This window comes from Symsagittifera roscoffensis, chromosome 7 (assembly GCF_963678635.1).
Source record: "Symsagittifera roscoffensis chromosome 7, txSymRosc1.1, whole genome shotgun sequence".
In the NCBI taxonomy this organism is placed as follows: Eukaryota; Metazoa; Xenacoelomorpha; order Acoela; family Convolutidae; genus Symsagittifera; species Symsagittifera roscoffensis.
The window spans coordinates 2,528,754-2,544,389 of record NC_087068.1 but is presented as its reverse complement, the minus strand read 5'-3'; the positions used below and the strand labels follow the sequence as shown (position 1 = coordinate 2,544,389).

At 37.8% G+C, this 15,636-nt stretch overlaps 2 protein-coding genes across 3 annotated transcripts in view; both read right to left on the bottom strand.

Annotated features, from left to right (window-relative positions):
* LOC134851689 (uncharacterized) overlaps window positions 1-13,105 on the bottom strand; it is a 65,087-nt gene extending 51,982 nt beyond the window's left edge. For both annotated transcript variants that reach the window (XM_063867881.1, XM_063867882.1), the window contains exons 1-4: window positions 12,669-13,105; window positions 11,574-11,729; window positions 3,771-3,965; window positions 2,797-2,943 (exon numbers count right to left, since the gene is read on the bottom strand). In XM_063867881.1, the coding sequence (XP_063723951.1) occupies window positions 2,797-2,943; window positions 3,771-3,965; window positions 11,574-11,729; window positions 12,669-12,999 (829 nt within the window). In that variant the 5' untranslated portion in view covers window positions 13,000-13,105. The remainder of the gene's footprint in view (window positions 1-2,796; window positions 2,944-3,770; window positions 3,966-11,573; window positions 11,730-12,668) is intronic.
* The window catches only part of LOC134851691 (putative Ras-related protein Rab-33), a 524,903-nt gene that overhangs the window by 374,597 nt on the left and 134,670 nt on the right, over window positions 1-15,636 (bottom strand). The gene's annotated exons all lie outside the window — the stretch shown is intronic.

Below are 15,636 nucleotides of genomic sequence, written 5' to 3'. Positions count from 1 at the left end.
TCTTCAGAAAAATTTCGACTTTTTAACTAGCCATTTTTGACGGAATTTTTAAATATCATTCGAAAGGTATTGTTGTCTTGAGCTCAAATGTGAAAAGATATTTCACCTGTGATCATTTTTCGTAAAGTTACAGGGGTTTAAAGATTGCCATTTTGGTCAATTTGGGACAATTAACGCGCGATATAATTCGCGCTATTAACGCGTAAGCAGAGAGTTAACCCGTCTTAGAAATTGTTCCAAATTGGTCAAAAGAAGCTTGTTTGCCATAATTGGTTTGTTACAAGGAGCGAAATCTATCCTTTTGTACTTTATATGGCGTGTGGGGGGGGGGGGGGGGAGGATTTTTATAAAAAATTTTAAATTTTAGAAATTTTTTTTTGCATTTTGTTTTATTTCATTGAATTTTTAATTGTTATTACTGCTCCATAAACCTTAAAGAGCAGTCGGAACATTCACGGCTTCGCCCTGATACGAGCAGTCTTGTTTACTTTGAAAATGGATAGTTTAATCGCATTTCTAAAAAACTCTGTTTTGTCAAGGAAACTACCTATTATAAAAAATACAATAGATTTATTCACGTGTTGACATTATCGGTTATCCAAGTTTTTTTGGCTGCTTGTATTTTTTTTTCATATTGTTTTAGCAACTTTTATCCGAAACTTCTGTCATTTTAGTTGACTTGTTAGGATAAGTTGATTAACATATTTTAACTCAATTTCCGATTCAACCGTTGATTTTAAAAGACTAACAAGACTGCTCGTAACAGGGCGAAGCCCTGAATGTTCCGCCTGCCTTTTAAGGTTTATGGAGCAGCAGTAATAACGTAAAAAATTAAATGAAATAAATTAAAATGAAATTTTTTTTCTTCCAAAATTTGAAATTTTTTGTGAAAATCATCCCCCCACACGCCATATAAAGTACAAAAAGATAGATTTCTATCCTTGTAACAAATCAATTAGGGCAAATAAGCTTCGTTCAACCAATTTGGAACGATTTAGAAGACGGATTAAATCTCCGCTTACGCGTTAATAGCGCGAATTATATCGCGCGTTAATTGTCCCAAATTGGTCAAAATGGCCAAAATGGCAATCTTTAAACCATCATAACTTTACGCAAAATGATCACAGGTGAAATATCTTTTCAAATTTAAGTTCAGGACAACAATGGCTTTTGAATGATATAAAAAAATTCCGTCAAAAATGGCTAGTTAAAAAGTCGAAATTTGTCTGAAGAAAAAAAAACCCACCCCGAGCACAAATATTCCGTTACTTTCGTATCGAAAGTCGGAACAACAAGATTCCTCGTATCAGGGCGAAGCCCTGAATGTTCCGACTGCCTTTTAAGGTTTATTGAGCAGCAGTAATAACGTTTAAAAAATTAAATGAAATAAATTAAAATGAAATTTTTTTTCTTCCAAAATTTGAAATTTTTTATGAAAACCATCCCCCCACACGCCATATAACGTACAAAAAAGATAGATTTCGTTCCGTGTAACAAATCAATTATGGCAAATAAGCTTCTTTCAAACAATTTGGAACGATTTATAAGACGGATTAAATCTCCGCTTACGCGTTAATAGCGCGAATTATATCGCGCGTTGATTGTCCCAAATTGGTCAAAATGGCCAAAATGGCAATCTTTAAACCCTCATAACTTTACAAAAAACGATCACAGGTGAAATATCTTTTCAAATTTAAGCTCAAGACAACAATACCTTTTGAATGATATAAAAAAGTTCCGTCAAAAATGGCTAGTTAAAAAGTCGAAATTTGTCTGAAGAAAAAAAAACACACCCCGAGTATAAATATTCCGTTATTTTCGTATCGAAAATCGGAACAAAAACAGATACTATTTTCTTTTTTAGAGCAGAAAAGTTTCACGTAAAGATGGGCTGAGCAAGCTCATTGCAAATTAAACCGAAATAATTAACTGGATTTGAATTTATAAAGATTTTCTACGAGTTATTCTATATCGATGGGGAAAAACTTGCAGAAATACTTATTGTTCCGACCTTCGAAGAAAGATGAGCTGAGCGGAAGATTTCAGCTAAGGTAGTTATCTATCTTCAGTCTTCTATATCAAAGTTTAAATCTATACTTGTGCGTTTCTTATGGAGTTTTTTTGCACCATCTGAAAATGTATGATGTCTGGAGCTCAAGGATAAAAAATTCACCTTGAAAGTCATCGAGGTTTGAAAATAAATTGTTAATTGATAAAAGCGGCGGTTATATCGCCACAAGTAAATTGGTCATTTTTTTAGAATATAAAACGCTAAATAAAACGCTTTTCATTATACATTAACCGATTGCGTGCAGAAAAAAAAACAAAAACCCAAAAGGAAAAATTCTTCTTTTTTGTTTAATTTTTTAAATTAAAAAATGTAATTGGCTTTAAAGGGCAGCCAGAAAATCCATAGTTTCCTGAGCAGTTTTGATCATTTATAAACTAGTAAAGTCAAAACTGGCAAAGTTAAAGTTGATTAACTACGTTGAGAGCGCATTAAAAGTACTCAACGTTTCGCTCCTTTATACGAACAGTCTTGTTCAAAAATTCTGTTTAGATCAAAACTTTCAAAAAGAGTCCGATCAATGTTCCCTATGCCATTGGTCGCTCACAACAACTCGAAAAGCAGCTGTGAAGCTTTAAGTGAGTCAACTTCGGTTTTTGACGCAATGCCAACTTAGCGACTACTATGGTCTGACGCGTTTCAATTTGAATTCAGTTTAATATGAATAAAAAGTCGGCTGATTGTTTTAAATAAGCATACTAAATCATAAGGGGTCTAATAACACATACCCGGTTCTTCATCCCACCTGGGACATGATGACTCATCGCTCTTGTCGTCGCAGTCGTCTGTTCCGTCACACCTCCACGACACAGGCACACACAGCGACAAGTCCGCACATTGGAACATCTCCGATGAGTCACCACTTGCACACGACACTGTAAAATACATCTAACAGCAACTGTAGTTTTCAACCAATTTATTGGAGAATTTCTTGAATTTCTTGAGTTTCTCGAATGTCATGAATTTCTCAAATAATTGCGACCTTGGGACAGCGCGATAGCGTTGAAATACATCCGAACTTTAAAATGGCAGCTGAACTGTCAAAAGAGCAAAGCAAAAAGACGTGTGCGCTTTCTCAGATAAGTCCATTTTCTATATAAGTTCATGCTTCAATTTCAATTTTTTATACTACGACGATTTACTATTCAGAATTGTTTCAAACATTTTCTGCAAGTCTTTAAAAAGCAACCCGAGTCGAGATTTTTCACCAAATTTGAAGCAAGATTTGAGCGGTTTTTTAGACGATTACGCTCAAAATCTTGCTTCAAATTGAGCGGTTTGAGCGGTTTTTGAACGGTTTATCTAAAAAAACCGCTCAAAAACCGCGCAAGATTTGAGCGGTTTTTATAGATAAACCGTTCAAAAACCGCTCATTTTGAAGCAAGATTTTGAGCGTAATCGTCTAAAAAAACCGCTCAAACCGCTAATATCTTGAGCGGTTTTTGAGCGGGATCTCGACCCGGGAATAGGTCACTCTATCTCGTCCTGCATTGGTCCGTTTTCTATTCATATGAACCTGATTACTCATATTGAGTTTTGATCGAGCAGTGCTAGAGGAGTTATTTGAAGCCAATTTCGGAAAACAAATTTTTGTGAAAACGATTTCAAAAACTGTTTTTCGCAAATCCGTGCTTCGAAACTAAGCTCAAAAGAGCTTAAAGATATGCACCTCTGGTCAGAAGAAAAAGAAAATGTTTCGTACCAGAGTCTGCCCTGCTGCCCGCATCCTCGCTTAGCTCCCTCTCGAACGAGTATGCGAATGAGTCATCCAGAGTAGCCAGTGTCTGGAACTGTTGGGTGTGGAGCAGTCTGCTCTTCTTCACTGGGTTCATGTTGCACAGGGTCACACTTGGGAAAGCGAGCGAGTCTTCAGACAGAACTTCCAGGTTCACGTACACTAGAAGGTCACTATTTAGGTCACTATTTAGGTCACTATTTAGGTCACTATTCAGTAAAAAACACTATTTAGGTCACTCATTTTTAGGACGCGTCAATTCATGCCTCAAAACGGATTTCCGAAAACTGCCGGCCAACCATTGTTAACTATTGAAAAATCCCAAATAAGTAAACTAGAAATTCATTCAGCTTTGGACTTTTTAAAAGACATTGTTAACTACCCGGGTTGACCTCCATACACCGAAAATGCTTATCATACAATTCCATACATCAAGTGTGTGGGAAAATGCTTGTCATACAATTTTCATACAATTTCTAAAAAGGGTTGAAAACTGGTATAAACTCGTTTCTGTGGCTGTTTGATTCTAATAAAACAGTCTGGTGATAAAAACTGAGGTTTTCGTTTTTTTTGAAAAAAATGCTTATCATACAATTCCCATATATGGAAAGTGTATGACTGGCATTTTTTTTTGATGGCGACACAAAGTAATTTTGAAAATTTGGCCCAAAAATTTTTTTGTTTTTTTTTCAACCGCAAATCGAATTTCGTACGCAAACAAACATTTTTCGAAAAAAAAATTTTTGCATGCAAAATTGAATATTTTGTGTGCATAACGTAGTCCAGGATACGATAAAATTGGCTTTTATTTTCTTTTCACTTATATATTTTTTTCAAAAACGCCGAAAATTCCTATTTCTTCTGTATGGGGTGTTAATGTATGCCTTGATCAATGTCTGATAATTTGAAAATTCAAAAATTTAAAATAATCATCATTAAAAAATTCTGCCAAAAAATAAATGTTTGTTACTTTTTTTATATCAATTGTAAAAGACAGGCACATTTAGGCCGTTTTCTATGCATTGTCAATGCAAGACCGGCCAACCTTTGGTGTTTTGAGTAACCAAGGTCTTTGTCACTTGTGTTCGGTTGCAACTACAACCGAAAATTTTTCAGAAACTAAATTTAGAAAGAAAAAATCAAAATTTTTGGTTTATGGAAAATCACGCTATCATACAATTTTCATATATGGAAAAATGCTTATCATAGAGTTTTCATACAATTTTCTGTACGTATGGAATTGTATGAAATTGTATGACAAGAAGTTTCTCATATATGGAAATTATATGATAAGAAGTTTTGGTCAACCCGGGTAGTTGATGATCGTTTAAAAAAGTAACCCTAGCAGTCACTTATCAACTCATTCTGAAACCATCATCCGTTTGAACAAAACTCGAGAAAAAAAATCAGATGTAATAACAACCTTGTGAACCATTCAAAATATTACGAATAAAAACTCAAAGCAAAATTAATTGAAATTTTTTTTTCGACCAACATAATTTTTCAGTAAACTTTCAGCTGATCAAGCATCAGAAATTGTGGAAATTTTGTATTTAATTGCTTTTTTAATGACAATGTTCAATTTTATAGAAGTTATGTAGTTTTTGATCGGCGCATATAAGCCAGTCGTTATTCAAGTTGCACTAACACGCTTCCGCGACTCAGATTTTTCACAGGATTAAGATTTGAGGTACCGTTTCGATATTTTGAAAAGTTTGAAGTTATAATCATCTTCAACTGGAAAAATTGATTATAATTTTTTTCTCTTTCAAAATTTTGTTTCAAGTCACTATGGTTGAAAAAATTGTTACTCGCAATTTTAATTCATAGTAATATGCTTAATCATCACATTTTGTTTTGACTTTCAATGTTCTGAAACCTTCGAAAGAAGTGATGGAATATTTGTGCATGCTTTGGAAACTAACCAGAAAAAAATCAATCAGACAAATCGCAGTCTCTTAACTCATTTTAACGAGAAATTAAATTTCATACATGGAACTCAAACCGCAAAATTTAGGGTGCAACGTCGACCACGTTACATATAGACCAAGCGGGAATGAGCCTCGAAGCTGTTAAGGCTCAACAAGGAAGCAAGTTGAATTTCCTACAGATTTCCAAGATGCTGCCATGGGTAAAAAAACTCATCTTGTTGCCGATTACAACCCACTTACTCTTGCAAGTGTAATCACCTTGTTCATCACAGCTCGTGGAAAGGATTATATGGATAAAATGAGAAAAAATCAGGTAAAAAATCATCGGGATATTAAAGGGCATTTATACTGGCAGTGTTGCTATTGTTTTTTCGACAACTGAAATTGGAGAGGAACTTTGTATTTACACGAAAAATCAGATAACTGTGAAAAAACAATTTCGATAGGTAAAGTTTCTATGTTGAGTTAAGAACTGTAAAATAGAAAGTTAGTCGGATCAAATGAAATAGCGGTCATGCGAAGGTGACAGACAACTCCGAAGGTTAAATACCACCTAGCGCCAGACAGTAGGTTAACTAGATTGCAACAACTAGAATGAAACTGAAATCAAATTGTGAACTAATTTAATCACTATGACATTACCCTTCTTGCGAGAGAATGAAAACTTAACTTTTGATACTCAATGAAATGTAATAATGTAATGGATGAAAATTAACAACAAGTTTTAGCTAGAGTTTTGATTTACTGAGATAAGCAAGGTTAAAATAAACTATTGAGTTTCCACCGCTTTACGGCATGCCCTCTCCCTGGACTTTGGAATGGTTTAATTTTGAGTGCTGTTCCATACTTTTCCTCCTCTCTATTTCGTTCCTTATTTTTCTACTACTTGGATGTTGTCAATCGTGACTGCCCCCATTTTGTTCACGGCCGTACGTTTCCTTCCCGAACGTCTCGAAGTGGTCTCATCTTGTGAACTCGCCAATTCTTGACTGGAATACGAGACAAGCCGTTGCTTTCTCACTCTCTTTTTTTTCCGACCTGTGGAATCTCCGATACTTTCTGCGGTTCGGCATCGTCGCGCTCCGTCTCCTTTGGATTTTCTTGCGCCTTTTTGTTCTTCTTCCGGTTCGTTTCGATTTCCGCCTCTCGTGCACGAGTGTAGTCAGTCGCCGTCTCGTAGTTGCTTGGTAAAATTGTCGTCGTCTCCATTTGTTGTCCCCCACTTGATGTTACTTGCCTCCCCAATTCAATGCTCGCCCCCGAGTTACTCCCATGTGGTTCGGTCACGTTTGTTTTAGTCGTCGTTTGTGTTTCTGATTGATTGACTGTCCGTTTCGCCGTCAATGGCACAAGGTCGGCCTCGTCCGATTCAGAATTCTCCTCGTTCTCCATGATTCGTCGTTTTGTCTGTTTGCCTGCGGTGTTTTGCTAAGTGCATGTGGTGCCTTTGAACTGGACGGTTTGTTTGCGAGAAATTTGCGAGCCACGGTGATGGCGGTGCGGTGATTTGTCCAGGCGCTCTTTTCTTCGGAGTTCTGGTCCGTTTTAGTGCCACTCCCGATTTTCTAAGCACAGCACCGTTACTCATTTTAATAGTATGCTCACTTTGACTTATGATTTTGGATTTCAATGGTTGAAACCTATTTAGGTTGCGTTATCCCGTCCGCTGCATTACGAACATTGGTGGCGTTACAGTCGCCGGTGCATCCGTGGTCCGTTTAATCCCTGGCTGGCTATCCTGGTTAGTGATCCGGTCGTCAGCTAGTCGCATTGGGTGGCGCCTGTTCTTAATTTTATACTCGGTATCCGAGCGGACTCCCCAGTTTGTGTCCGCCGGTGGTGGTATCAATTGAGCATCCGGGTCTCGTTCATCTAAGCCATAGACATAACACAATTTTCAGGATTAACCGGCGGATAACTTTCACCTGGACAAACCGATGAAACTGAAATGATGGTATTGCTTTTAGCGCTCCGGACTTCTGTGGTAACTGCCTGTATATTCTGATCTATCTCCTCTATTTCGTCGCTACTGCTAATGCTAGGGTGTCATTCAAGTAATTTTCTGATTTTCCGTTCCATGTTTAGGTTAGATTTTGAATTGTTGAAATTTATATACGAATATGAATGACCGAAATCTGTTTCAATAATTGTCCCAATTCAACTATCATTGAACTTAGATGACCGGCCGGATATGCAATTCGTCGCTCTGTGATTGATCCAATTTCCAACGCGTGTTTTTTTGTTCTCTAGCGACTGTTCTCTATTCGATATATTACAAACGCGTATATTATTATTAGCCATCGGAGACTCGATTTTGCCTTTGGAGAAGTTTTTCTTTTGAAATCCGAAGGCGGATCGAATTATACTAATTTTCGCAACCGTAAACATGCTATCATATGTACTGACCGGTTTAGCGTACGAACTAGGATGTCTCAATAAAAAATCCCCTAAGCCAATTTTAGCTCCGGGTTTGTGTTCCATTTGAAAATCAAACGGTGTAAGACGATCTAGCCACCGGCTATAAGACCGGTGTAAGACGAGCAGCAATACAAAAGCCTTCTGTTCCGTCACGAATAAAAATTTTCTCCCCAACACATAATTTTGGAAGTATTCTGCCCCCATACAACTGCAAGCTATTCCAATTCGTTCATTGAATACTTTTTTTCATCATCGCTTAAGTACCGGGATGCAAAGGATATCGGCCTCCATCCATCGGAATTAAGTTGTTCAAGAAACGCACCGAGCCCGTTATGGCTTGAGTCACAAACGATTCTTGTGTCACTGTGTATATCGAAATGCCGTAGTTCCATTATGTTAGCTACCTGCTTTTTTAGATTATCGAATGATATTTGACACTCAATAGTCGAGATATATTCATTTTTCCTGCTTAATAGGGGGCGTAGCGAGGCCGACAATTCCGCGAGTGCTGGTAGGTATTTGTGTAGGCTATGAATAGAGCCCATGAACGGTTTTAATTGCGAGACTGTTTTAGGGGTTTTTAGGGATTCGATTGGTTCAGTTTTTCGGATCAGCGGTGTAATTCCGGTGAAAGTTACTTTATGCCCCAACCATTCACATTCTTTTCGTGCAAACTGGCACTTAGTAAGTTTGAGCGACATGTTTTCTCGATCTTATTTCCGTAAAGTCTTCTCGAGCGTCGAGATATGGTCAATTTCGGAGCTTTTTGTGACAACCAGGATATCATCTATGAATGCGTGTGGCTAAGGAAATTCCAATAAAATTACATCCAATACTCTTTGGAATTCCGCCGGCATGGTCGTGAGGCCGTAAAACCCCGTTCGAAAGCGATAGGTTCCTGTTGATTTCCTCCCCACTAACAAAAAATTACATTGAACGCTAGTTTTTGGACTAAGTGGTAGCTGGCCGTAAGCGTATGTAAGATCCATCGTAGAAAAATATACATCCTCCGTTTTTCCTTCTCTTATCGTTTGTCGTACGGTATCCTTGAGCTCTTCGATATTGGGCATTTGATATTTGTTCTTGTGGACCTGTTTATTTAACTCCCTTGACTCTAGTGCTAATTTTACTGACCCATCTTTCTTCACTATGATTACAATTGGCGAGACAAAATATTTTTCCAAACATTCTTCCAGTTTTTCGATATGCTCTTGTTGAAAAAGATTATTAATTTCCTTATCGACCTTGTCCTGCAGTGTTATCAGTGTTAACATTTCAAAAAATTCGGCTTGTACCTTGTAATTTTTAATTTTACCGACTCTATGAAAAAGGTTAATAAATTGCTTACTGAAATAAGTCTGCCATGTGTCTAATGAGTCCTCCTCGATTGACGTTTCAGCCCCCAGTTGTTCTCCTTGAACTGACATCACCTTCTGCTCCGGTGTTCTTTGCACTATTTGTAGTCCCAGATTTGGCATTAGGTCCCTTCCAATGATCGGCGGTCTGTTTCTTCCTATCACCTTGATTCTAGCTTCGGTCGCCCATTTGTTTGTCTCAAGTAACACGTTCATCGTTCCTAGCAGCCGTAAAGGTGCATAATGTTCGTTTCAGTTCTCCGACTGTGATAGATTGGCGATCCGCTATCTATCCAAATATTTGTTTGCCTAGCATTAGTCTTAATTGGTAGTCTAGCACCGGCCACTCTCAACTCGGTTTGCTTCCGAGATTTTGTGGCCGTCACAACGTAATCTCCTGAGCTGTCCGAATCCCACGATCGTTGCCTTTTCTCCGGCGTGTTGACCCATCCAACTGAGTTTTCGTTCTGCGAAAAGACATCCTCAGCGTCGCCTATTTCGCTAACGTCCACATCCTCCTGGTTCTGAATCAATCCCCCCGCAGGTCTCCCTCTGTTAGTACACTTTCCGCGACAGGTTTTTTCATAGTGTCCGGTCTTCCGGCAAAAATTACACGCCGCATTTCTAGCCGGGCATCTGGATAGATGTTCTGGAGTAAAGTTGGGCTGATCACAGTTATAGCACCTTTTAGATGCTAAACATCTCAGATCCGCTCGTCTCCTGAACGATCCACGGCCGCGCTGCCTGCTGTTCCGGTTCGGTTTTGGTTTGGAACGCTCCAGCTCCACCGGTGGTGCCGCTAGTTGTTGTTCCCCCGGTCGTCGAACCATATGTCTTGGCGTACTTATATCCACGCTCGTATGAGAACGCGATACAGTACACCTCCCCTGGTGTTTTTGTTGATCGACATAGTTCGTTTTGTGCCTCTCTATTATTCAAGTTTACAATGAACACGTCCCTTGAGATTCTTGTCTCCAACTCTCCAAAATTGCACCGTGCTGCTAGTCTACTTAAAACCGAATAGAACTGCTGCAAGGATTCTCCAATCTGTTGTTTTTTTACCAGCCACAGGATCAAGTTCGATATTAATGTTTGCTCAGCCACCAGATGATTTTTTCTATCTACCTCCTCCGGTAGGGCCTTGTTTTGGGCTGTTGTTAGCGTGCTGGCGTAGTAAGAGTTTTTCGGATTGATACTGTCTTTGGCCACCATTCTCGATTGAAACCGATTAAACCAAAACTCCCATAGCATTGATGGCTCGGCTAACTTAGACGGCCAAAACGACGTAATTCCCAGTGGGTTTTTCCCCCACTCTGACCTGCTGGCTGCGCCATGAGAAAAAACGGTTTCGATAGGTAATTTTTGTACGTTGAGTTAAGAACTGAAAAATAGAAAGTTAGTCGGAGACAGTGAAACAGCGGTCATCCGAAGGTGACAGACAACTCCGAAGGTTAAATACCAATTAGCGCCAGACAGATAAGTTAACTAGATTGCTACAACTAGAATGAAACTGAAATCAAATTGTGAACTAATTTAATCACAATGACATACCACAAAAAAGTTGACTGGATTAGGTGATATATTATTTTGAAATTATTTCAGTCGTGACTCAAACAACATTTAAGAAAATTCGAAAAAATACTCCATTGTCAAGTTTGAAATTTTCGAGAATCAGTCTAATTTAGAGCAAGTAACGCAATCGAGTAACATTCGTTATGGAAAAATTGATGAGAAACGGTCAATTAGGCTTTAAAAAACTTGATTTTTATGAAAACAACTAGTTGTAGTAGTTTCATTTACTGCTTCCTTGGCAATTAAATGTTTCTAAAAAAATTTTTTGAAACTATTGTGCAAAATAATAGAAGAAAATTTTGGAGTTTTTTCATTTTTTTTTTCAAAATTTTTGTTGGTTTTTCGTTGTTTGAAGATAAACGTAGTTCATTTTGCCTAATTTACTAATTTTACACGCATTTGTATAAAAAAAAAACATTTTTTGCAGTTTTTATCTTGACGGTGGTCGAAACATTCTGTCGGACCAGCTACCTTTATTTCAATTTGGCATATACCTGGTGCCTCTCTGTATGTGAGAGTGAGCAGAGTCATCTGGTAGACGAATCCGAACCAGCAACTGAGCCATACTATGACCCACACCAGTCGCCATAGTGTGTGTGGCAACATGGCCACTTTGTCCACCATGGCCACATCTTGTACTGCAGGAACACCTATTTAGAAGCAAAATTTTATTTTTCTAAAATAATTTAATCACTTTATTTTGATTTTATGTTCTGAATTCAAAATATCATTTAAAATTTTATTCGTTATTTTATCATAAGATTTCGCAGTATATTTTTTGTTAGTTATCACTGTCTGTTAGTTTTTCTCAAGTAAAAATGGTACAAAAAGTGACATAATTTAACAAAATTTGTTGAATTAGCAGGACGATCTGTTAATAAGTCCTAATTTTATATTAAATTATAATTCATTAATCTATTTAAGAGAACTCATTAAAGAAAAAACCATACAATCTGTTTAGTTTTTTACAGTGAAGCGCTGATGTGTACCTGGTTAAGAACTACGTCCAAACTTTTTTGGTAATTTTTCTGGGTTGGATAATGTTGCCTTAGCCGAGAACGGTAACTAACACGGATCCGGTGGAAAGATAATTTATCGGCATACATTCAAAACAAGCCAAGCCAGGGGGAACCTGCTGGGATTTTAAGGCAATCCTGGTTTCTCGACCAACTTCGGGTGTTCGGACTTAAAGCCTGCCTTAAAATTGCTTCACGACCGGAAACATAATCAAGCATCTCGGGGGGGGGGGGGGGGGGGTAAGCAGTAACCATCGAAACATCCTGCCAGAAACTGTAAGACAGTTAAAAAAGAACAATTATTCCTTATGAGATGCTCATAACAGCCTGGAACCATGGTGGCCTGCCTCGTTCATAGGTCTGGCTCACTGTATGGTTCCTTATGTATTGACTCTGCACTCTAAAATCTATCATGCAAATCTTCATATGTAAAATTCCTCAAAAAACTTGGAAATTCCTCAAAGTTGAATCAGGAATCCACATGGTGCAATAAAAGTTCCCATGGCAAGCTATTCGATAAAATATTATCGCTGTCTTCCATAAAAGATTTGATCTCTGTTTTTATCAACCAACCTGTATTTGCAATGAAGTGTTCGAGCAGATCTCCAATCACGTGAATTTCATCTTCTTCTTCTGTTTTATCTTCGTCTCGGCCATCACCTTTTGAGTTACTAGAAGACGTCTCTTCTCCACTTTTGAATCGATTTTTCAAAGGATTACTACCATCCGATCCAAATGTGGTTTCTGCCAGATCTCTCTTTTTATGTTTTTCCGGAGGATTACCAACTTCTGGATCATCTGGTGACTCATAAATTCTTCCGTGAAAGTGATACTTCCCAGATGTCTTGTTGTCAGGCGGCGGCTCGTCAACATGCATATTAATATCAGAGAACTCGACGTCCATTTGTTATATATAACTTCGAATAGATTCTAAACTAAAATGATATTCTTATCAATAACAAGAATTTTCTCTATTTAAACTGTTCAAGAACGTGAATTGAAAACATGACTAGACAAGCAAATCACGTAAACTTCAAAAGATGAAACTGATTTAAAAATTATTACTCTGTGCCGCATAATACTATGATTTGGCAAAACATACTATGATTTGAAGTTTTGTTTTGATACATGATGATTTTTATGACTCCATTTTGCTTTTATGTGATTTATGGACTGTAAAATAGACAATCTTAAACTTATATACCTGTTTGATCAGTTTATTTTACTTTTTTATTTAAACGATTTTTTTGCTTATCCTCATACGTCATGGCGATTAAAAAAAGTTTTTTTTTCAAAAAAAAATGAGCATGTTTTTAACTTTCCGTCCATATGGCAAAAAACAAGAGAAGAGTCATTACCAAATTTATTATGGACACGGCTTGGTCATTGATTTAGTTCGTGATTAAGCGGGACGTAGTAGGCACCAAAAAAAGGCGTAACTATTGATTAAAGAGATCCAAAAAGGATGCCGCATTTCAGTTGCATGTCAAAAAGAGTTTCCAATTCAGAGGGTATGGACCCGTTACATTAAATGGTCAAACTGTGCACTGGATAGGCGCACAACTTGGTGTCTATATGCTCATGGAGTCTTTGATTATGTTCCCATATGTCAGTGGATTCCACTAACAAAGTTTCCGTGGATTCCGCGTACAAGTACCTGTAACGTAAATTTTGCCGGCACATTTGTTTTGCTGCGGATTCCGCAACAAGCAAATAAAGCTAGTTGTTCTGGTTTCCGCAACTCTAAACTGATTCCGCTAAGTGTAAGTGGAATCAGCAAAATTTGTAAGCGGAATCCACAAATATAAGTCGATTCCGCAATTTGTAACTGGATTCCGCAATTTTGTTCATTATGGAACATGCATACAAACAATTAAAAGCTAGGGATCGAATTTTTATCTATTGCAACTTGCAATTTGAAAACATGGATTTATCCATTGTCAGCGGAATCCACAAAAAAATCTTCAAACATTGGTTAACTAAATAGGTGCGGATGTGAAATCTTTATCGATCACCTGATGATCGAATGACTTTTTATGATCGGAAAATACAACCATCGAATGCCAATTAGGGTTTGAAATGGTTTAAAGTGGGTTTGGAATGCCAGTTCAGGATTTGAAATGGTTCAGAAATCCTCATCACTCATCCATATTTGAGATGAGGTTGTTCAGTTACTTCCAAAATCATCATCGATCATCAGAGATGAGATGTTTTCAATGTTCATTGGGGTAAAGAACAGCTCAATTGTATTTTTCAAAGCTGAACTGGAGCATCAACTGAAAACTGGATTAAAACATCTTCTTTTTATAAAACTGTAAACAAAAACTTATTCAATCTGTAAAACATACAGTATGAAAAATGAGTTAAAATTATGTTTATATATCTTGTTGAGCAATTTGATCAATTTGATTTTAAAAAAATAAGGTCAGAATTTGGTCCGCAGTTTCATCATAATATGGTCAGAAAACAAGGTATCAATGTTTTGAAATTTTGTTGATAAATTGATCAGTTTTTTGGTTCTATTTTTTAAAGTCTCCTCGGCTGTTTCGGCTGTTTCTGAATCTTTTCCCTCAAAATATCTGTTGTTTCAATGGCTCTATTTATTTCTGTGCCTACTGCTGGTATTCTTATTCTGGTTTGATTGTTGAATTATTCTCCAAACAAAGTTTGAGTTTACCTCTTTTTTTGATTTTAATTTTTTCTTTCCACAAGTTTGTACCTACATCGTTTGACGTCTTTGTGTAGTGACGTTTGAGCGATTCTAAAAAAACTTTCACAGAGTCAAGCGAAGTATTTCGTTCCTGAAAAACGAAGGGTGTAGTACTGTAGACTTGAAAGGAAATCAACTATTTCGTCAGTTGATGAGTGCAAAGAATTACAGCACCGAATGGTTCTACCAGACACTGCTTTAACCAACTGGCCTGGCATTATTTCAATTTTAGTGAGGAAAATTTTGGTTGGAATGATTGTAGAAACTTCTGGACTTGGGGTGCCCGGCTTGCATGGTAGTTTAAAGTCGCAATTGCAGACGAGGGCTTGCAGAAGTTGGTTTTTGTACTCTCGGTATCTAAGATCAGCCAACTTTGAATTGACGGAACAAAATTGTAGAGTTAATACTGACATAATGAAACGTGCAAGCCCTTTCATCAAAAGCCCTTTAATCATAGCCGTAGCGCTTCGGGTTGGGTCCGACATCAAATCGGGATGACAGAGCTGTTCTTCGACCTCGACCACGGCCACTGGCCCGGCCTGGCAGAATCCTGACTGACGGCGCCGAAATCAATGGCACTGTTCTGCCACGATCGCACCTAAGCCCGATTGCCCAATTTTCTGACAAACTGTTGTCGGAGTGTTGTGAGTCGGATATAGTGCCGTTGCAGAGCCTTGCATGCCCCTGCCCGCGCCCGCTCGCCATAACGGCATATGCGGCACTGACTTGCTCGTCACTACTAGAGGAGTGGAACCAGTTTAAAACTAGTATTTACATCCGATTAAATTACTGATAAAACTACTTCTGTAAAAGACTTCTTTGCAACCAATC